This window comes from Planococcus citri, chromosome 4 (assembly GCF_950023065.1).
Source record: "Planococcus citri chromosome 4, ihPlaCitr1.1, whole genome shotgun sequence".
NCBI classification, from domain to species: domain Eukaryota; kingdom Metazoa; phylum Arthropoda; class Insecta; order Hemiptera; family Pseudococcidae; genus Planococcus; species Planococcus citri.
Genome location: NC_088680.1, coordinates 37,450,629 through 37,473,051, shown reverse-complemented (window position 1 = coordinate 37,473,051; position 22,423 = coordinate 37,450,629). Strand labels below are relative to the sequence as shown.

At 33.7% G+C, this 22,423-nt stretch overlaps 5 protein-coding genes across 8 annotated transcripts; 2 read left to right on the top strand and 3 right to left on the bottom strand.

Annotated features, from left to right (window-relative positions):
• Positions 1-580: 580 nt before the first annotated feature.
• On the bottom strand, positions 581-6,461 carry GlyS (glycogen [starch] synthase). 3 transcript variants are annotated; one of them, XM_065364771.1, is made up of 14 exons: positions 5,999-6,155; positions 5,701-5,848; positions 5,394-5,545; positions 5,139-5,323; positions 4,873-5,064; positions 4,607-4,804; positions 4,265-4,527; positions 3,946-4,066; positions 2,096-2,262; positions 1,812-2,004; positions 1,459-1,633; positions 1,166-1,377; positions 879-1,088; positions 581-786 (listed from the first exon to the last, which is right to left on the bottom strand). In XM_065364771.1, exons 3-14 carry the CDS (start codon positions 5,530-5,532, stop codon positions 751-753), a joined length of 2,091 nt encoding a protein of 696 aa, XP_065220843.1. In that variant the 5' UTR covers positions 5,533-5,545; positions 5,701-5,848; positions 5,999-6,155; the 3' UTR covers positions 581-750. The 3 variants fall into 3 exon arrangements, with proteins under 3 accessions (XP_065220843.1, XP_065220844.1, XP_065220845.1); XM_065364772.1 differs by lacking the exons at positions 5,701-5,848; positions 5,999-6,155 and adding an exon at positions 6,178-6,461; XM_065364773.1 differs by lacking the exon at positions 5,701-5,848.
• A 344-nt stretch (positions 6,462-6,805) lies between these two features.
• LOC135845903 (protein tumorous imaginal discs, mitochondrial-like) lies at positions 6,806-9,525 on the bottom strand. Of its 2 annotated transcripts, XM_065364777.1 has the most exons (9): positions 9,159-9,525; positions 8,848-9,083; positions 8,514-8,768; positions 8,273-8,441; positions 8,067-8,198; positions 7,801-7,994; positions 7,508-7,721; positions 7,187-7,312; positions 6,806-7,096 (listed from the first exon to the last, which is right to left on the bottom strand). In XM_065364777.1, exons 1-8 carry the CDS (start codon positions 9,283-9,285, stop codon positions 7,188-7,190), a joined length of 1,452 nt encoding a protein of 483 aa, XP_065220849.1. In that variant the 5' UTR covers positions 9,286-9,525; the 3' UTR covers positions 6,806-7,096; position 7,187. The 2 variants fall into 2 exon arrangements, with proteins under 2 accessions (XP_065220849.1, XP_065220850.1); XM_065364778.1 differs by lacking the exon at positions 7,187-7,312.
• Positions 9,526-9,797: 272 nt separating this feature from the next.
• LOC135845908 (mitochondrial import inner membrane translocase subunit Tim13) lies at positions 9,798-11,077 on the top strand. Its single transcript, XM_065364784.1, has 3 exons — positions 9,798-10,376; positions 10,541-10,609; positions 10,702-11,077. The coding sequence occupies exons 1-3, from the start codon at positions 10,275-10,277 to the stop codon at positions 10,798-10,800; spliced, it is 270 nt and encodes an 89-aa protein (XP_065220856.1). The 5' UTR covers positions 9,798-10,274; the 3' UTR covers positions 10,801-11,077.
• A 519-nt stretch (positions 11,078-11,596) lies between these two features.
• On the top strand, positions 11,597-20,265 carry LOC135845906 (sorbitol dehydrogenase-like). Its single transcript, XM_065364781.1, has 9 exons — positions 11,597-11,667; positions 11,935-12,300; positions 15,054-15,087; positions 15,742-15,906; positions 16,034-16,193; positions 17,116-17,300; positions 19,212-19,390; positions 19,543-19,664; positions 19,752-20,265. Exons 2-9 carry the CDS (start codon positions 12,238-12,240, stop codon positions 19,933-19,935), a joined length of 1,092 nt encoding a protein of 363 aa, XP_065220853.1. The 5' UTR covers positions 11,597-11,667; positions 11,935-12,237; the 3' UTR covers positions 19,936-20,265.
• On the bottom strand, positions 17,161-22,406 carry LOC135845905 (protein prenyltransferase alpha subunit repeat-containing protein 1-like). The gene is made up of 3 exons (XM_065364780.1): positions 21,842-22,406; positions 21,615-21,754; positions 17,161-21,524 (listed from the first exon to the last, which is right to left on the bottom strand). Exons 1-3 carry the CDS (start codon positions 21,901-21,903, stop codon positions 20,530-20,532), a joined length of 1,197 nt encoding a protein of 398 aa, XP_065220852.1. The 5' UTR covers positions 21,904-22,406; the 3' UTR covers positions 17,161-20,529.
• Positions 22,407-22,423: the final 17 nt, after the last annotated feature.

Below are 22,423 nucleotides of genomic sequence, written 5' to 3'. Positions count from 1 at the left end.
GCAGACGCAGACAGTTCGATTTAGGAAAAAAAACTAGGTACATATTTTATTCGCCGTCAGTTTGGGTGCGGTTGGTGCCTCTACTCGTGGTTGTGTGGGAAGGAGTATCCGAATAGTCGAGAAAGGAAAGGGTTCAGCTCTAACGAGCAATTAAAATTTTAACTAGCACGAAATTTTAAATTGGTTGCAATGGCAACCCTGAATTCGTACAGAATGAGAAACGAGGAGAAATGTAGGCAAGTACCAAAAATTGCAAAATTTGTTCGGAAGTCGAGTGAATGCTTGCGAAGTTTGATTTATTCGTAAATGCGAGTAAAATAATAATTTTTCACAACTGGTAATTTTAAAAGCAAAGATTTTGGAAACATTTTTCAGTTCACGTACAGATTAAAACTGATTTTTCAATTTCGTTAAAGTCGAATTGAAAGACAAAAAAAAATGATACCTAATTTTAATATAATTACTCAGAAGATAATTATTAAAAAGACGTTGAGAATCAGTATTTACATCGTTGCAGATGGAGGGGAAGGGAAGGGGTAGAATTTGAAACATCCCGAACGTCACTGAAAAATAAACACTCTTTTGTATAAATAAATTAATGAAAATATTTATTGTCTTCAAATTACTATTTAAAACTTATCGTTTAATTAAAAACAAACACGCTCACAGTTTGATGAAAAAAAATACGAGGAGCACTTGACGTAGCACTCTATGGCACATAAAAGAAAGTTTATAAATTTTGACTTAAAATCAACGACTGGCTCCATTCAATGAAAGTTCAGCGAGCTGAAAACCAAGCAAACGAGAAAAATCAATAAATCTCCAAATTAACATACCTACAATCTGAAGAATTCTACAATCCGTAGTGGATTACTTACTTCATTCTCATCATCGATTTCATCTTCTTCATCGTCTGATCCGCGTATCGATGTACCAGGAGTAGTAGGACGGCTACTGCTAGGCGATGGAGGTTCGGAATACGGTCTAGGGTATCTGAAATTCTTCGCTTTAATGATTTCTTCTTCATCATCCATGATAAAATCAGGGAATACATTTTGCAGGGCTTTAGCTCTCGCTAGCCTGTAAAACTATCATCAAAAAAAATCATTGGTATGAAAAATGTTCATTTAAGATGAAAGTAATCAAATGAGATATTCTCTTATACCGATCCTAAGTTCCTCCAGTCTAATAAATCGCTCAAACGTTCGGTACGGTTTCGTTGTATGACTCTTTGGCGTCTGGATAAACGTGTAAAATCGAACATGTATTGAGCTAGTTGTCTAATGGAGTCTTCTAGACCGATATATCTTCTATCTACGACATAGATTCCGTAGCTCATCGGATCTGCTATGTGATCTTGCATGAAGCATCCAAAACCTACGAATTGAACCAGAAGATCAGAATTATCCAAAGAGATGTCGTTCCATCACATATTCCAGCAGACTTCCAGGAACCTACCGGATAGATTCGTTGTAATGGATGGAATACCCATAACAGTGCATTCAGCTGGAGTATATCCCCAAGGTTCGTAGTAGCTGGGAAATACTCCAAGATGGCAGCCTCGAATGAATTCTTCGTAGTCTAGACCAAATAAGGGATTCGTTGAACTCAAGAATTCAGGATGGAAGACAACCTAAAGGAAAAACATATCATTTTAAATGAATATACACTCAATTTAGAGGAAATAATCGATCGATATCTTACGAGAGAATTACCCCATTTCCTCTCGAGTCAGCTTGTAAAATATTAAATCAGAAAAATCATCAACCTATTCAATTACGGATATTTTACAAAAAAAAGTAGGTACCTACTTTGACTCTATCATGGACGGTATTGAAAAGATGGCATCTTCGAATAGAACTCAATATGGGATCACTCCAGTCATCGACTACATTGTGAGTGGTAATCGGAGGTAATCCATCGCGTTGTAGAGCGTACAGACAACGTTTAATTCGTACTTTGTCATCTTTCATGAGCAGTTCTTCAGGATCTGGCATTCTACCTCTACAAAGATATCACTCAGGAATATTAATAGGCTGACTCGAATATCGCCATGGAAAATAACAGCAAGATTCGTGAATCATTTAATATGTACCTGAGACAAATCTCGTACATTCTTTTACTCATTTTAATTTGTATCTCGTGCAATGCATCTCGTAAACTTTTGGTTACAGCGTGTCCTCTTAAGCTCTCAACGTTGAAATTATTTGTCTTGGCTGGGAATATAAGTATCGCGACCACAGTGATATCTGAGCCAGCAGCCTAAAATTAGAAAATGAGTTAACGAAGACACGAGTAATCGTACAAGTTGAAAAGATAAATATTTCAAAGGTTATTTGCCATTTGTGAAATTTCAACGCTAGATTAGGTATCCCTTATCAGTGTGATATTCTCGATTTGTACATTGTAACTGTGTTATGTAATTTGAGATCTTACATTTTGACGTGGATTCGTTTCGATAATATTTTTTCTAACGCAGGTAGATTTTTTGATTATTTTTTTAATTGGGAAATTTGAGAAACACTTGGAGTACGATTCATGCGAGGAGAGAAAAATGAAATTTGTTTACGTTTAAATACGAATTGAAATTATTTTGATTATTTGTGCATTTTTGAAGAACAGAAAATTATTTGATATCGTTTCTCTATCATTAAAATTTTCGACGAAGAAAAAAAAACATATTCATCTTATCTCACTTTCTTTTTCAATGCATACCAAAACTATGAGAAAAAATGCAAATGAAATTTTTTTTAAATTAAAAACTTCAATATTTATGGAAGGACGATTTAAATTAAATAAATGTAGAACATCCGAAAAAAATTTAAATGAGATTAAAATTAATTAATCAGTCAATTTAAATAAATATTCCGTTACAAAATTACCGAAAGACTGTGTCAGTAACTCAGTATCCAGTAAGAATATTATGAAAATAATTTGAAGCATGATAAAAATTAAGAAAGTATTAAAATGTTTTTTATGCATGCGAAAAATTAATCTAAAGTTGAAAAGTTCAACTAAAATCGATTGTTCATTGTGAAAAAATCAATTTTTTCGCCACAAAGTTCAATGTTTGGAAAAAACTAAGTGTCCATTGAAAAAAAAGAAGAAAAATTTATTTAGTTCCCTCTTCCCCTCCTCACCCACCAAGACACTTAAACATGATGAAAAATAATAAAATTTGGCAATTCGAGAAAATTTGGATAAATGTGTTGAATAAAAATAATTAAAAATTTTACTTGAAATTCAATTTAAAAAATTTTTCTTTTTTTTGATCAAGTGCTACATTTTGTTTTAGCTTTTAGATTCATTTTTTCCACATCAATTTTTTATTTCATTCTTTTTTTTCAAAAAAAATGTAGGTGGGGCTGTTTTTATTACTCAAAAAACTAGTGCTTTTAAAATTTGGTATCTAATTTTCCAGATTTGTATAGAATCGAATTGCTAATTAGATTTTTATTTCCTAGAGAGATTCTTTTAAATCATTATTTTGTTTCAGTTGAATTTTTCTAAAACGTTAACGTTGAAAATTCGGAAGGATGGAGGGAAATTTGTATCCTATGCCATGTCCAATAAATTGACGCGTAATTTCATTCCACATATTTTGCCAACTTTTACTTTTTTCGGTGCGTCACTGAAACCTCGCGATAATTCCATTTCCTATTTTTAGATAAATATTTCTAGTAGTGCTCGAGTAACGACAGACAATAACAGGTGCATTAAAAATTAACCTCAATTTATCTTCGCATTTATCAAAAATTGATTCGATTAATCAAAATGGGAAGTTCATAATAAACCTTGATGAAAGCGAGTGAGTCACACGCGTCGGATACATCGTTCGATGGCCGTATTAATATTGAGAATTAAGATGAGCGAGAGTTTGAAATTGGAACAGCGAGCATACGCGTATAAAATAATGCAATAAGTATATTGATAAATCGCCATCACCTTTAAGTAATGATTCAGTCTGGCTAACGATTCGATAAATATATCAGCTCCTTTATTACTGAACTCGTATCGACCGGCAGTGAAAAAATACAGAGTCTTTTCCAAATCAAAATTATAGTGGCTGTAACAGACAAAAATCACATCTATGAAAAAAAAAATACACCTAAACACCTAATCAAAGATCAAAATACAGTATCGCTTATCGTATCCTTTTTTTCAAAATATCCAGCCACAGCGCGTAAGCATCCCATTATCCCGCTGAAAAGGGCTGTGTCAACAATAAATTTTACCTAATAAAAATGTTTGTAAAGATCCGAACCCGTAAAAATGTCCACGAACGAACTCGTGGATTTTCTCTTTGGCAGTCGCGTGTAAATTTTGAAATTCGTGCAAAGCCGAGAACTTGATTACGTTGAGACCATTGGGAGTAATTACGTCTGGTTTTCGTTTGAGCAAATTTTCAGCTTCGTAGGAGGTTATCTCGGAGACTGTGGTGAAAGTGTGGCATAGATGAGTGGCAGCTCGTTCCATACAGTAACGATGGTATATTTGACGTTTGCCTGCTTCTTCGTCGACGCTGAACTGCAACAATATCAAAGATATTGGCTCGAAACGAAGATAGGAAGGAATGAGATGAGAAAAAAGTAGATGAAATATTTACGCTTTTTAAATTATTATAAAAATCCGTGTTTCCGGCACACAGGTAACGTCCTAGTAACGTAGCATGAGTAGTGAAAACTGTCGCTACAGGCACCTTCCACGTTCTTAGAGCTATTAAACCAATACCAGCTTGCCATTCGTGGAAATGAGTAACGATTCGAGGTTCTGAGTCGGCGTATTCTTTGGCTTCTTTGTAAAACTAACGATGACCTCGGATTAGATTAATTTTTCCAATACCGATTACAACAGTTGGATTGGACGACTCACGTGTTGAATAAAATGAGCTACTTGATAACCCAGAATCACAGCGTCGTTAGCTTCGACGTCTAAATGAGGTATACCGATATTCGTACCGTTCCAGAGGTCTTGTTTATACTCGTCCATTTTCCAAGCAGCTGATCCAATATCGAACAAGATTACTAGAGGATTACCATCGACTAACCAAGTTCCTGTATGGATCTGTGAAACAATAATCAGATCGTATCGAGGATGCAAAAGTACAGATAGGAAATCTCTTCGTAGGGTCATCTTACTTTATATCCTTGATCTCTCATTATAGATACTGCTTTATATAACGGAGAATCGAAAGGAAACTCTGTTTCTTCGACTTCGGTCCTGGCACAGTGTTCTTTATAAGGTCCAAGGAGTACATACTGATTGCCTAGTTCTTCGGTAGATACCAGAGCTTTGGATCGTAAAACGGTATAGATTCCGCCAACTAAACACATTACGAAGGATTGGCATAATGTTTTGATCGTATTACCAAGAATGATTCAAGATTTACATACCTTTGTTGGCAACTTCCCACGCTACTTCGAAAGTCCATCGATTTTGGTACGCAGCAACTTCTCCTCGATCAAGAAACCGTAGCAGATCGTAATTGCTATCAACTCGATAGAACCTTTTACTAGCACGATCACGAGACATATTTTCACCGCTTCTGTAATCGCACCGTTTAAGTATTATTTACTCACGTACTTGACGAACACTGATTACAGGTAACTTAATTTATTGACGAAATATTTAAACGAAGAAAATAAAGTCGTCTCGAGTAACGTAATCGAAATGAACACGATCTATCGAATATTTACTCACCGAAGACAACACCCAAAATGATTAACACTAATAATCGAACATTTGGTACTAATCAGTAAACTTTTTCCAACACTGTATACTTATTGCTGTTCGCTATTCAGTCAAGCAAGTAATAAACTGTTCGTTTTGCTCTCAGTGAATTTTTCACCTTGAACAAGATCATACAAGAAGTTATCGCAGAGTTTTATCAATTTTTGTATTATTTTTACGGATTGTACGAAAACGATGGCGTAATTTCGTTCGTTGTATCTTCTGGAAACTGTGTGTGAATCAAAAATAATAATATTATTAGAAGTACCGGTTTTGAATGCGATCAATGAATTTATCGAGTCATTGTAGTTATTATCTTGACTAGAGAACAATGTAACAGTGTAATTTTTACTCTGAACGAATGTTTAGCGATCAGTTGAGCTAATTTTTGAACTTATTTGAAAGTTGAACGATAACTTTGTTTCGAAAATTATGTAAAATAATCACCTGTTATACTCGGATCATTGAAATTTTATTACCGGCGTTATCATTCTGGTATGATGTTGATTGTTGTTGATGTTCGTCCCTTCTCCTCTCCTCCCTTTCCTTCCGGTTTCTTTTTCCATGCGTCACGTGTCGCTGAACTGGAACTGGAATTTGAGGTAGGGCAGGGTAAAAAATGACATGGAATGTACTGTAGCTGTAGGTAGAATGTGCTTCATTTGAATTTGAAAAGGATTGGCCGTGCCCATGATCACTCGTCCGGTTTTATTTCATCATATTTGTTCTGGTCTCAAAAGAAGGAGGAAAATAGGTACGATTTATAAATTCAATTTCATACGTAATTTTATTCTCAATAGAAGTATTTGAAGCTAGATTACTTTTATAAATAAAATTAAATTCTCGAGTATGTGTTGTGTAGATTATCAACGATTTTTCTACTTAAAATAAGTATTTGCATAACTTATCGATTTGATATGAAAATGCGATTCGCAATTTTTTCCTCGATACTTTGTTTCTTTATAAAATATACCTAACTGAAATTTTTTTCGTATCTATAGCTTCTTGAGAATCCGTGGTATTGTTCTCTTCTACCCTCCAAGAGCAGAATAATGGGAAAATGTTCTTTAGTCTGTACAAGTCGAAAACAATTTATTTTAAATAAAAATAGAAAACACTAACATGGTAAATCCTTAACACAAATCAGCGTACGGTTTCATTACGGCGGAATGACGAAGGATTTGATGTAGGTACTCATTTACAGCATGTAAAAATAATAAAAAGTCAATAATCACTACACAATGATAATTCTACACTTTTCCATTAGATTCTTTGATTTCTTTTTTTTCCTCGGTTTTCGTTTCGTTGAGAGCTTCTCGTAACGCTTCTAGTAGATCTTGAGGTCCATTGACGCACTGTTTAAGACCTGAAACATTACAGACAGATTAATATCGTTGACCACTTGACCAGTGAGAATGTAATACTTAGTATACATTACGAAAGCCATTGGAATTACTTTATTTCGGTTTTATTTCGCGATCTCTAAAAATATAGTTCAAAATTCTCCACCATAAACTTGGCTGTTTGGTGTCTGATTCAGGTCCTTGAGGTTTTATATCGTCTGCCATTTCACTTTTTTTCTCTACGCATAAAAGTTTTAAAATGCATGAGATTAAACCGAACACGTATGTAGGGAACTGAAGTGGTGAAATGGCAGACTAATTTTCTTTTACGAAAATAGCCGCGAATTTTTTTCCGAAATAAACCTTCAAGGCACGGAATTTTCAAAAGGGCCAAATAATATATAAAACAAAAGAAAAAATGAGTCAATAATTACCGTCTTTTTTGTAGGATACATTATGAATGGCTCCCGGAGTTCCGCTTTCAATTTCAGCGTACGCCATCAACAATGCTTTCTGTTTATCGTCCAGTCTTTTTGGGACAGCGATCTTTACATGTACGTAATGGTCTCCGTGACCATATGAGTTTATTTTCTTTGTCCCTTGCCCAGGTAATCTGATTACCGTATGAGACGATGTACCCGGCTCGATCTAAAAAAAATATAGATGATGTAAATGAATTACGCTGGCATTGATAAATCAAGATATGAGTGTGAAAGTAAATTCGTACATTTATGGTTTGAGTTTCATATAATCCGGCAACTCGAATAGTACCTCCTAAGACCGCTTGAGCAATTGAAATCTGGGCATCTGTGTGAAGATCAGCACCATCTCGTCGAAAGTAATCTGATTTACCGACGGAGAAGGTAACAAAAACTTCATTATTACCAACAGTCATCCTAATAGTTTGTCCATTCTCGATACCTGGAATATAAAAACTCTTAAAGTCATGGCAGAAAAAAAAACAATGCACAGATTAGCGATAAAAACACATACCAGCGGGAACAGACAGAGAGATTTGTTTCTTTTGAACAACAGTTCCTTTAGCTTGGCATTCTATACAAGGATGTTGAATGATCACTCTGGCTCCTTTACACGTTCTACATGTTGTTCGCATCACAAATGGACCTAATGGCAAAATCAACATGGTCACAGAGAATTCGAGAGATGTTAATCGATAACGAATGAATCTAAAAAATCACCTGTGGTAATTGTTTCCATTCCAGACCCATGACAAATGCCACATTTCATGGGCGGATAACCGGGTTCTGACCGCGTACCACGGCATCGTTTACAAGTATCTACAACATTTACATAAATATCTTTGGTGCACCCTCTAGCAGCTTGTTCGAAACTCAACTGGACATGAACCTGAGAAAAACAACCATCATGTATCCGAAATATTCAAGCAAAGAAAAAGAAAAACGTCGACTATGAACGTACTTCTCTGGCTGCAGCGTGACCAGATCTAGATTCTGCGAAATCACTAAAATCACTTTCATGGAACCCTCGATCACCGAATATTTTACGGAAAAATTCCTCGGGGTCGATTTGCGAATTATAAGTCCAGTGTTGACTAAAACCTTCTTGTTCGTACTGGGAACTTCCAGTAGGACCAGCACCCGCACCGGCACCGAATTGATCGCTAGTCGTTCCCCAGGCATCGTATTGCTTACGTTTGCCATCGTCACTTAGGACCTTGGAGAAAGAATAATTATAACGTAAAAAAGGTTGCATTTTTCAAGCAATTAGAGATCGAGTGTACAACAATGCTTACCTCATAAGCTTCTGAAACTTCTTGAAATTTTTTCTGAGCATTAGGATCATTCTTATTAGTATCTGGATGATATTTCTTGGCTAATTGGTAATATGATTTCTTAATATCTTTAGCACTAGCATTTCGAGGTACTCCTAGTATATCGTAATAGTCTTTCTTCGCTAAGCAAGTTGAGCTGGTTTGGAACAATCGATGCTGTGGTGCAAAATTATCTTGGCATGATTTCACATTGTACACTGCAAACGAAATTCAAAATCAATGTCATATGTACTTCCTGATAAAAATGTGACCGATAAAGAAACATTACTTACGTGCTTTCTTATACTTTAATAACCTATTCCACGACGAATAACTACACGAGCACGAGGCAAAATGATTGAAAAGTAACTTAGTTGAAGCATTATATATTAAAGGATTAATTTGTTTAACATTATACATGATTACTTCGTCCTGGCGGTGATCGAAGTACGAGCAATAAAAATCTAAGCATTAAAGTAGAACACCGCGATGAAGATTGATTTACATTTATTCTAAATGTAGCCGGGTCATTATCTGTCGTGTTATCTATGCAGTTTCCGTCAATTTTAACGAAAAATTGAACAAAATTGGCGAATTTTCACTAGAAAATTTCGATCACACCGAAAATTCGCGAAAAGTTCATTGAAAAGATTATGCAACATTTTTTGTTGGATTTCGCCCAAAAGATTGTGGTGTATCCATTTCACGCGTTTCTTCGTTTTGTCGCCAGAGTCGCTAAAATTTTACGTTTCTAAAAATTCGGTTTTTAAGTTGAATTTTCGTGTGTTTGTTAAAATATTTATTTTAAAGAGTGATTCATTACGTAAAATTAGCATTTTTAATTAATTGAAAGCAATTAAAAGGAGTTATCGTTGAATTTTCAAGTTCATTTATTTTTTCTGCAATCTGGAAAAAGTTGGAAACTGAAGTGAGGAGCTCATTGCAAAAGTAGCCCTTGTCACATGAACTTTTAGACACGTTTTACTCGATTGCACCTATTGCCAACTGCGGAGATCATGTTGTAATGATGAAATGACCGTCAAGTTAGTCTACCCTGAGTAGCCCTGAGAGGAATTGCTTTATAGAGTTTACATTCATGATACTGGGTACGCTCAAGGAAGAGCTTTGGAGATTGCATAGGTTCATGTGACAAGGGCTACTTTTGCAATGAGCTCCTCAAGTGTTTCATCCAGAAATTATCCATCCTCATTAGTCTGTGATCATTTCCTCGCACCTTATCAAAGTTTTGAAAAATTCACTGATTATTTGCCATGTGATGTGAAGTGAATGTTAAAGAATGAATTAATCAAGTATTACTGCATTAATTGAAGTCTTAATTATCATATTCCCATAAAGTATACATTCATTTGTATTGCATTTCGTACCCAACTCAATATCATTCGCGTAAAATGGAAAGCGCCGTAGGTAACCTGTCACCGTCCCAGAAAGATGAGCTAATGGATCAAGTTAAACAGCAAATTGCCATTGCAAATGCTCAAGAACTACTTACGGTAAGCATAATTTGTTGACTATGAACGTTTATAAATCACGAAAACATCTTTGTTTTGGCGTATTCTGTAACGACTATCTGATTGCATTACTGTGAGATTGTTACCGGTACACACCGGTGTTTCTGTGCAACTCGAATTGATTGAGTTTTTATTTATTTTTTCAGGATATGACGAAGAAATGTTTTAATAAATGTGTAGTCAAACCAGGTTCATCGCTGGATAGTTCAGAACAAGTAATTATCCCGTTTATTTCCTTCACATATGTTGTATCATTTGTCTTAAGTCGAAATTGCATCATTCTGGAATATTTTATTTTTCTTTTCAGAAATGCGTTGCTATGTGCATGGATCGTTTCATGGATTCATGGAATCTAGTCTCTAGAACGTACGGTAAACGGATAGAAAGCGAGCACAATCGACAGTGATGCTAGTTTCGTGTGATGTGTGTTCCAATTTTGAATGTAGTTGGTTTGTAAGAGGCTTTTTGTTAATTATTGTAAGATTTATCGAGACGTTTTTGTGATATTTCAGACATCAGAGTCAAAATACTGTCATTTTATGTTGTATGTTTTTTTTCTTTTTTAAAACGTCTCAAATGATGATTAAGGTGTCTAAATGATGTAGGTATGTTAATTAGTAGAAGATACTAAGTATTCTGCTTCAATGTTTTTCTTCCTCCAAAATACACATTAGAAGAATTTATACGTTTGTTTTTCCACTGTAGATGATAACTTAAATTTATCATCTGAATTGGTACGATTTTCTAGAAAATATGTCTTTATGCTTGGTATGAGTAGTGAAATAATTCGTTTTTATAACTTGACTGGGTGTCTAACTCGTTTATTGAAGGAATTGAATTAGGTATTGATTATTTACATTACATCAATCAATATGCATGAAATATTTGCTTTTTCAAGTGTGCTTTTTTCATTATTGCATAGGTAGGTACCCAGTGTTATGACATTATCGATTTACTTCCCAAATTGGTCAATTACTTTCTTATCATTGTTTCATGTTATACCTACTTATCTGTTGTATTTTCACGTATTGTACCAAATGTTGTTTTCATGTTACAACGATGACCATAATTCATGTATAGGAATTATTTTATCTTTTCAAATGTCAACTTGAAAGTAAATTTCCACGAGTACTTTAACTGAGTGCAAAAAAGTACCTACCTACTCATTAATTTTGAGGATGTTGTTTGTTACAGGCATTTCTATGCGAAGATCATGTACCTACCTACATATATTTATTGACTCTAAATAACGAAACTACTGAAGAAGCAACAGGTAAATGATAAACACTCCATGTTTGCTGATAAATGGATTAAGTATTTATTCGAAATCGTCAGTCAATTATCACCAGTAAAACCATAAAATTGACAAACAATATTCCAAGTTACAGGCCATCCATTATGATTTTTATTTGCCCTACGATTAATTATCGTAATTTACCTATAATTTAATGATATTACACGTGAAACTTTAATCAACTTCCGCAATACCTTAACGAAATATTCATTTATCTCGATCAAAATCCTTGTTTATTTTCTGTAGACATTAAAAGAAGTAATTACCTAAATATTTCTACGATCAACGCATAGTAAATGTCGAAGAAAAAGCTACCAGAAACGGGTTATCTGTTCGGACCGGCGGCCCCATATGTTTCGAATTAGCGTTGTGCGCATGCGTCGGTGATTACAGTTTTAATGGGCAAGTTTTTAAAATAAAATGTCGTTTACAACTTGGTATCATCTTAGTTGTTGTGATCTTTGTAGACTTGGGTCGTGTAGTTGGGTTTTAATTTGGATTTTATAAACGTGTTCGTGTTCTGTTAGCCTTTTTCGTGGTCTTGGAAAAATGGCTGCTGAAATCAAGCATAATTTATCCGCTGTGTTGTACGATATCGATAATATTCAACTCGTAAGTGAAAAACTTTCATTATTTTGTCGAATATTTTGAAATAATTTTTGTTAAAAAATACTTATCTGTGACATTTTTTACATATTAGGTATTGTTAAGGCCAAAAAAGAACTCGTTGTCATGGAACAGTTTATTAATAGAACTAAAAGTAACATACGTAGCATAAGTTGAAAAAGGTGGAGATTTTCAAGTTTTTATTTTATTCTTTCGGGAAACAATTTATGTGTATGTAAAATAATTCTATTTTCTGTCAGATCTGCTGTGTAAATTGCCTATCCAATTCTTTCGTTTTAGCCTTTTAGGTAAGCTTTAGGGAACAAATTTCTCCTACGTGCCTATCTCGTTTGCGAATATGCAACACCTGCGATTCAAGTGACGAAATGATTGCCTATTTGATTGATTTTTCCCTCCAAAAGACCCTACTGTATATTCGACATTCGTAAATCAATAATAGGTACCTACCTATGTATTACATATTATATTATTTGGATTTGGTTTCCAAAATCGAGCGAACCAGTAATTCTAAATCACCCTTACCATGAACGTTTTTCCAGGTCACTGAACTCGATCCTTCGTCTGAACTTGATCAAAATACTATCGTAATTACTTTCACTCGATTGAAATCGCCTAATCAAAAATTGAAATCGTAATCTTACAAATTATAGGTAAAACCGGAAGGGTTCAATTTTCATTTATCAGGCAGAAAATACGTAGTAAATGTGATTTTTGCTTCATCGGAATCTTTTTTACGATTTATATCGAGTGTGTATTTTTAGCCATTTCTCGCACTTTCTTAATAATTATACGCTTTTATCTTATCGAAGGGTTTTTCGTATTATTATAAATTATTACATCGCTAATACTCGTAGTATAATTATTTTACGACAGAACGTGCTAGAAATGGAAGTTTCCGGATGAATCTCGTGCACACAAAAATAAAAAATGTGTAAATTTTACATACACAAGGAAAATTGCGATAAAACGAGTTCAAATTTCATTGTAACGTAGAGATATGGATCGAGAAAATTCAAACGAATGTTGATTTGATAAAGAACAAATGGGTGATTTTGCAAAGTTCGATCGAACGACAGATACATTAGAGGAATAACTTAATTTAAAATTATTATAAAGTAAATTATTTGGATTTTTTTTTTTTTTTGAAAATTCAACGACTTTGAAAAATGCTCGAATTACAAAAAAAAAAAAAAAAAAAAAAGATCGGGGAAAAACTCTTGCTCTGATAAGTGATATGGCAAAGACGAACCTTTTATCTTGTTGAACTCCCAACCCCTCACTTTACGGTTCAGATATTTAATAGCTCCGAGTCAAGTACCCTCGATGATAAATTACAATCTATAGGTATGTAATCCCTATCGTAATTTAAACCCTCCGTTGACCCCTTTTGAATGAAATTCCCCGATGAAAATTACAGTTACACCACAATAATTTGATAACCGTAATAATTATCCTTATCTATCGAATTTTACATCATTTTTTGATCATTCGAGTTTCTTAATCGACCAATAAGAGGTGAAAAAAATGCAGCTGCCTTTCATCTCTTCTCTGCACACCTCCTCGAGATAAAAATCAAAAACGTGTCGTGTTTTCTTTGATAACAAATAATTAGCGAGCTTCGCGAGTAATTTATTGTTGGCGATGGTCTCCACCCATGTGTTTAATTGCTCCTGTTAAAATTTCAATGTAAGAATCTGTTTCGGTGGGCTTAAAAATTTAAGCTAATTTTTTCAAGGTCGTCGAAGCTTAGGAAATTACAGCGGAAAATACCACCTTAAAGTGCTTTTCTTGATATTCTGATGAAGAAGAAAAAAAAAGAAATTAATTGAATTACGAGATTACACGCCCACTCGAGTACCATAAATCAACTTCTTTAGAGCAGAATTACTACAAAATTACGAAAGAAAATTTATAATTACTGAATAACGAAGTTACAATGGTAAAAAAATATTTACGCGGCTTGAAAAAGCTACGAAGGGAAGAGAGGGGAACAAACATCGTATTTGTCACACCTTTTTCAAAGTTTTACGCACGGAAGTTTAAAAATTTACAAATATCGCGGGCGTTTTGTCAAAAACATGAAAAATTATGAACTCGAAAATTTGTACTGCGCAGTGTTTCCAAATTAATTTTGACAAGTGTCTGTCTAACGTCGTTGTGATCATATCTTTACAATTTACAATGATGTAGGCTATGCAAATGCAAACGCTTATTTTGTTTTATGGGGAGTTTAATATGGGAATTCATTTAATGTAGGTAGGTAATTACATCGTTCGATTGTGCAAATTGTTTAGATATGTTAGTCTTAATTGATATCATTTGTTTTCTTTCTGCAATTGAGATGAATTAATAAGTCAAAGAAAAGGGCGACTAAAGTTGAACGAGGTTGCAGGTTGCTATAAGATTTAAATTAAACTTGGATGAAATCCCCCCCTTTCACCTACACCTTCATCTCATCTACTCGAAATGTATAAAACTAGTTTGGTTTAGTGCAGCTTTTTTCTCGAATTTACACGTGTAGGTATTTTAATGGCCGAATATTCGACGCCGGAACAAACTACACGATGGCATTTTCATTAAGTTTTTATCGATTTATTTTATAGTGTGATTGAAATTTATCGAGAATGTTTTTCCGTATGTTTGATAGGTTTAGGTACGAATACAATATACTAAAGTATCCTTGAACTAGTGACTTGATTTTAAAATATGTAAACAATACGTAATTTCTAATGTTACAGGAACATCGAGATATCCCAGAAGTCGGAGATTACGGTGAGTGATTGGTTTAATTTTGAAGAAAAGTACCTACAGCGTGTTTGAAAAAATATACGACGTCGCCTTTTTTCCTGAAGAGATTCGAGAAGTAGAATTCATCTACTTTTATGAAAATTTCAATATTTTGAGCCTTGTTTCTCAAAATAAGAATGTTAAGATACTGGAAATTTTTTCCACGGTTTTCTGACGTCATTCACCAAAGATTTTTTTCGAATATTTTTTCATGTTAAAAACGATCCAAAATTGATGTTGGACGAATATTTGAGTGGTTGTTATAAATTCGAAATTGAAATTAAAAACTAAATCTATGATTGTCTCTCAAAGTACCTGGAGATGATTTTTTTTTCAAAAAATAAAGCAAAGGGCTTGTGCGCCAGGAGGAAAATATTTTTCTCAAAGGATTGGAAAAAACTAAAGTTATTAAAAGATGATTAAAATTATTATTCGCGATTTGATTCGTTATTTTCTGGAATTCTGTACCTATCGAGTTGTTTTACCCCATACTCGTTATTTTTGTGGACTGTTTTTCCATTCGAGTATTCCCCCCTCTCTCCTAAAAAAAATCGAAAAATGGCGACATCATTTTTTTAGATACCCTGTTGAACTATTCCAAGGTACAAGACCAGTGCTGAATGTTTTATTTGTCAATAGATGCTTTGTTGGAAATGTGCTGCGTGGGTATTTGTGGTTCCGATCTCCACTACTGGAAGAGAGGTCGAATTGCTGATTTCATTGTGAAAGAACCGATGGTCATGGGGCACGAATCCAGTGGTATTGTTGTAAAAGTAGGAAGCAAAATCAGACATCTTAAAGCAGGTAAATGACTAAGTATTTTTAAAAAATATATAGGTACTCGTATTTTCAAATTAGATTTTGAACATTCTTGTAAGTAAATCATAGTGGCATCAAATACATTACTTATTTGCACTATTTTTTTCAATAGGTGATAGAGTAGCCATCGAACCCGGTGTACCCTGCCGAAGATGCTTATATTGTAAAAAAGGCCAATACAACTTGTGCCCCGACATCGTCTTCTGTGCCACACCACCCCATCATGGTAACATGGGACGCTACTACGTCCACCCAGCAGATTTCTGTTACAAGTAAATCATTTTATATGTTAGTTTTTAAGACATACCTTGTACTTTTTTGTCAACGAGATAAGAAAGTACAAGTAAGCAAATGTGTAAGGTCACCGGTCAAGTTTACCATCGTGGTTAAAAAATCATAAATTACATATCAACAGCCATGAAGGTATAGTTATTAAAGCATATCGTAGACAATTACTACAAAAAAAATTACCCACGTGAAAGTCAAACCAACATCGTCGCGTCGTGTACGCGAATTTCTTTCTTGCATTTATGAAAAAGAAATATCCGTAATCGATATAGGGAATTCATTTCACGTGGTCTGATACTCGTATATTACATAGTGTATAAAATACATCGAAAAAATCAATTGAATTTCTGTCTCGATAAGATAAAAAAGGGTGTTTGTTAATCACGCCTTAATTTATAGCTATCGATTACTAATGAAGTAATGAAGGTACGATTTTGAGTGGGTGAAAAAACCTTTAATTAGATTGAAAAAATTTATCGCAGATGAAAGGCGTCGCTTCATTGCTTGACTTCAACTTTGGCGAGAATTTATTTTTAAATCTATTGATAGCGATACCTACATAGAAAGTGACTTTGCAGGATAGCGAATTTACACGGAGTCAATAGGTATGTACTTCTTCCTGTGTGTAATGAAGATTGAAGAGCTTAATGAATAAAAAAACATCCTCTGTAAATCACTCTTATCATTTCACCTAAAAATAAAATAAAAAAAACCTTCAAATCTAAGATAGATATTTCAATCCCCGATTCGAATATTGTTGGTAGGTAATTACCTATCTATTGAAATTGAATTTTGTTCAAATAATTAAAAAATTAAGTAGTGGATCTTATAGAGAAGGGAAAATCCTGTAAATAAGATTCAATACATTTTTTGCTTGTCTCTAATTAATGTGTAAATGTTTTATAGATTACCAGATAACGTATCATTAGAAGAGGGTGCCCTTTTGGAGCCTTTATCCGTGGGCGTGCACGCTTGTAGAAGAGGAAATGTTCAAGTTGGTTCTACAGTTTTGATTTTAGGCTGCGGTCCGATTGGTTTGGTGACATTGCTTACTGCTAAAGCAATGGGAGCTTCTAAAGTTGTTATTACAGGTAAGCATGGTTGAAGAACGATTATTAATAATTGTTGTGTAACTGTATTTGTGTAATGACAAGGCTTAAACTTGTCAATGGAGATATTTTGATTAGGTACCTACCTACCTATCTATTGTTTCTACCCACTTTATAAAAAAAAAAATATAGGTACTCAAAAGCATGAATGACGTGTTGAAAATCGCTTCAGTAAATAATTTATCGTAATCAATTGAAATAAAAAATGATGAAAAATTAATTAGGCATAAGGCATAAAAGCCAACAGGTGCTTGAGACTTTGGTCATTATCGAAAATTTGTTTATACAAGGGAAGTAGGCTCTCAATTGGCAGACAGATTTTTGAAGCGGACAAGGAGCAAAGCTAAATCGAAAGAACATGAAAAAAGTTATCACTAACAAAAATTTCGTACTGAATGCATTTTTCGATTTTTGGTCAATTTTAAAAAATCAAATTTTGGTCAAAAATGGGAAAAAATAAAAATTTACCTAATCGAATTAGAAAGCTGAAATTTGTTGTGTACTCCGTCGTTTCTAATCGATTCAAGAGGTTGAAAATTGGGTAAATGGGTACATTACCAACTTTCAGCTTTCTGGGTCAATTTTGTGTAATTTTGATTTTCCACATTTTTGGCTCTAATGATTTTCAAAACTAACCAAAAATCGAAAAATGCAATCTAGCATCTGAAATATGCTTGAAAATTTTGAACATACGTAATTTCAAAAAATTGTTTTAAAAAAAACAAATTATTTTTTTTTTAATACCAAACAAACTTTTAAAAATTTCAATCTTTCTGAAAAAATGCAGAATTGTCTAAATCTGCTGATGTCATTTTACAGCTCTGCAATAGAAGGTCTACTAGCTGGTAATTCAACTATTCTAGAAAAAGAAAAACATCCCATAAAATTTTCTAGAATAATCAAATTATTATCAAAAAAAACAAGTACCTAAATACTCACACAAACAAAAATTGGTTGGAAAAGCGTAATTTTTTGTTGAGAAATGAAGAAAAGAAAATACTAATTGAAGAGTGATATTCCAAAACTCGCTTTGGTCGCTTTGTCCATTTTCACAACTTTTCAGGAGAGAGGAAAAACGGTTTCCCTTTAAACGGGTAAATTGGCTTTTTAGGCGAGTTTAGCACTTTATTTGGATGGATTTATGATGTAGGAGTGTAGGTATACATTTCATCCACTAAATACTGCTGAAAAAAATTTCAATAAAAATGGACAATGCACGTTTTGGAAAATTATTTTTTTTTAAATTTTTAGTGAATTGGCTATATAGGAGGTTGATGATGTAGGAATGTGAGTTAATACTTCATCTACCAGGTACCACTGAAAACCCAACTTTGATAAAAATGGACAAAGCGAGTTTCGGAATATCACTCTTCAATTATTTAAAGCACCTTATTATCTCTTATTAGAGAGGGAGAAGAGAAGACGAGCTAGATTAGATTTTCATTGAAGAATGCGATTTGCTTAATTTTAACGTTTACTTATTCACCTGATGCAAAATTTCATCATTATAAAAATTTAAAATAAATAAAGCCGTTAGTTGAGGTCGATTTATTTCAAAGCACGAGTTCATCTGGCGAGTACGGTAAACTTTGACCTGAGAACATAACTTGAATACTATTTGACCCTAGCTTCTTCAACTACACATGATAAATTATCCGCAATGCTTTGATAAAAATGGAAACACGTTTCATCGAAAAATTAGGTCATTGTTGGTCAAATTTTGAAATGATGGTCTTCATTTTTTTAAACTAAGTACGAATTTAAAAAATGTTTTTTCATTTTTTTTTTTTTTTTTAATAATAGGCGTTTGATTTTTGTTTTGAGCATAAAATTTTGAAAAATATCATTGATATCGCAAGCTGATCCCTACCTAATAAGCTCATTTTGTTTTAGATATCATCGAAAGTAGGCTGGAAGTAGCCAAAGAACTGGGAGCAGACTATACAGTTGTGGTAAAACCAGATGATTCAGAAGAACATTTATCAGAAGTGATCACAGAATTATTAGAAGATATGCCAAGCATTACCATCGATTGTTCCGGATTCGAAACAACTATTAAATTAGGTTTAAAGGTAGGGTACATTTTCATACATCTCAGTCTTTATGTCAAAAAATACGAATGTATAAGATTCCGACTTTTTTTTTTTAAATTTACCTATGTATATGTACCTTATATCTGTAAATTGGTACACCATAATAGATAATTATTTGGTAATGGTTACAGGTCACGAAACCCGGTGGTACATTGGTAGTCGTTGGTATGGGAGCTGCAGAAGTTAAAATACCTCTAATATCAGGTTTATGCAAAGAAGTAGATATTAAAGGATGTTTCAGATATGCCAACGAGTAAGGATTTTCTCTCTTAACCATTTTTAATGGATGTGTTTATTATTCAAATCATGTGTCACTTAATGAATGCAATTATTTTCCTAGCTACGAATCAGCTCTTGCAATGGTTGCCACTGGTAAAGTGAACGTCAAAAGACTGATAACACATAACTATAAAATGGAAGAAGTTGTCAAAGCTTTCAATACAGCTCATACTGGAGCTGGAAATGCCATCAAAGTTATGATTCACTGCAGGTCCGAAGCTTCATTATACAAGAATGAAATTTAATTTATTAGAATGTATCACCTGAATGAAATTTATTCGTTGATCGTATGATACTGTTTATTTTTGGATTTGTTGAAAATTTTGATGCAGTTGTATCATCGTGATATTTATTTTTAAGCAGCAAATCTAAATATTTTTCAATGCACCAGTTGTTTCTGATCATTTTTCATATTTTGAGTACACAAATTATTCCTATAAAAATATATCGTTATTTATTAAGCATTTTAAATGAAAGTATTTTGTTTGAATTAAGTTCTAGTTGATGTATTAGTGATATTTGTGTACAAATAATTTTCCAATTGATAAAAAAAATTTATGTTGGACAACATCAAACATTGTTTTTTATTTTAAAAAGCAACAACAAAAAACAAAAAAAATATTTGTTTGAAAGTACCGACGCAAGATGAAATTTTATTGATTCGCATGCTTTTAAAACACTATATTTTTTCACATGTATAATTATCCATACTTAAGTAACGTAATCAGTTCTGTGATGAGAATTTAACGTACCAACGTCATTCGTAGATATTGCAGACATCATGAAATTATTGATCATACAATTTTAATCAACATCTGACACATCTCATACTTTCATTATTATCGCTCACTAGGATTACGAAAATCACCATCATCCGAGAGATTTAATATTCTACATTTTTTTAACCATTCGATATATTTCACAGAATAACGACCACTTTCAGTTTCAACATTCTGACACTTATCTAAAAAACCACGATGAATTTTTAAAAACAAAAACTCAAATAAATTGGACTCATTAATATAGGAAAATTCAGCATTCATGTTGACAATTTCCCTAACCAAAGTAGAAAATAATCGTTTACTTTTATCACTTAGTGCTGTAGGTAAAACTCGATGAAAATGGTAGCATAAAAAACGTCTGTGATTCCACAAAGCTTCATGATCAACGTAAAAAGAGATCAATTTTTCATTAATTTCAAAATCAACTAAAAGTATACCCAATAAATAAAAACCACCGTAGTCCGGTGTTTCGAATTTTTGACATACTTCGACGATTACATCCTCGTCAGATACTTTTAAAACCGAACCGGCGAATTCTAAACCCGCCAACATGGTTTTTTTCTTAAAACTGTAGTCGATCAGTGGCAAGAGATCTTTATCGGTTAATTTCTCGATTAAAAATTGACGGAAATGAAGAGCACTATAATCGGAGACGTTGGTATTGATCCAAGTCGCTGTTTCGTCCCATAACATTATACAAAGTTTGGCTAAGGTTTGAGTATCGACCGAGTTAAGGTACCAGATTCCATAATCCCATGCTACGTGGTTATTTGTGTGACGACTGGCAGCGTCTAATATGAGAGGTAGATCTTTTTGTACGAAATTTTGGTAGGTGATGAGATGATGGAATTTGAGTAACCATTTTCGATAGTTTAAAGCGTCTTGAGATTTTGGTTTGAAACTTAGCACTAACTTGATAAAGTTTAGTTCGAAATCTACACTGGATTTTCCGCTTGAAACGAATGTTCTTCGTTTATTCCATAAAGTTTTAATGTTCGGATTCAGAAGCAAAAGGGTGAGAACTGAGGCGTCATAGTGAACGGAATCTGGACCTGTGAAGAAAGATTGAATTACATTAATTTTTCAACGAACAATGTAAAATATTGCGGCAAATTTACGGTATCAAAATCATGGTTAAAGACCTGGATGTTTGAAAACTGTGTCGTATGCTTGAAGGTACAGATTTTTAACACACCAAGATTCAATTCCTAAATTATGTTCAACGCATAATACCGGCGATGTATCGATTTCTTCTGGCTGGAATATTATATCGAACGTTTTTCTGCGAATTAGAGAAGGAATAAAAGAATATGTAATTGAAGATTCTGAATTGAAGTATCAAGATTGGTAAAATAACTTACATACTTACAATTTATGGTCTTGTAAATGGTCTAGAATCTTGGAAACGACTTGTGGATAATTTAACGGCATTTTTCACTCAAACATGAACAAATTTGATGATTTAGAAGATATCCCATCGGTATTTCGGTGTTGTAGTAGCGATATACTGAACTGATAAGAAAAGCAGGCTTATCACATGCGTGCCACAACAGGTGAAGTGGCGAATTTACACGTGGGTAGTAGTTCATTTACGATTACACATCTCTTGCGGTCTTGCCTCGCTAGCTTAGCTTTTTTAGCTGTCCCGAGTAGTCCCGAGGCCGAGCTATCCGTCTTCGTGTCCAAATGTGTTGACTGTCAGTGTCTCGACACTCGACGAGAGTTGAGCCCTGCAGCTGTCACCTCAAAATTTTGTTTTCAAAGAAACTTTATTTTTGTTTTCAATGTAGGTACCGGTACCACTACCTACCTAGCCTACGTACTTATTAATTTTTAAAATTTGAAACCCCAGTAGAAAAGTGATGTTCAAATCAGAGTCGAGATCCAAAACTTTTTGTGTTGTCTTCTGGGAGTGAGATCCTCCCTCCAATTTTCCAAAAAAAAAAAGAGT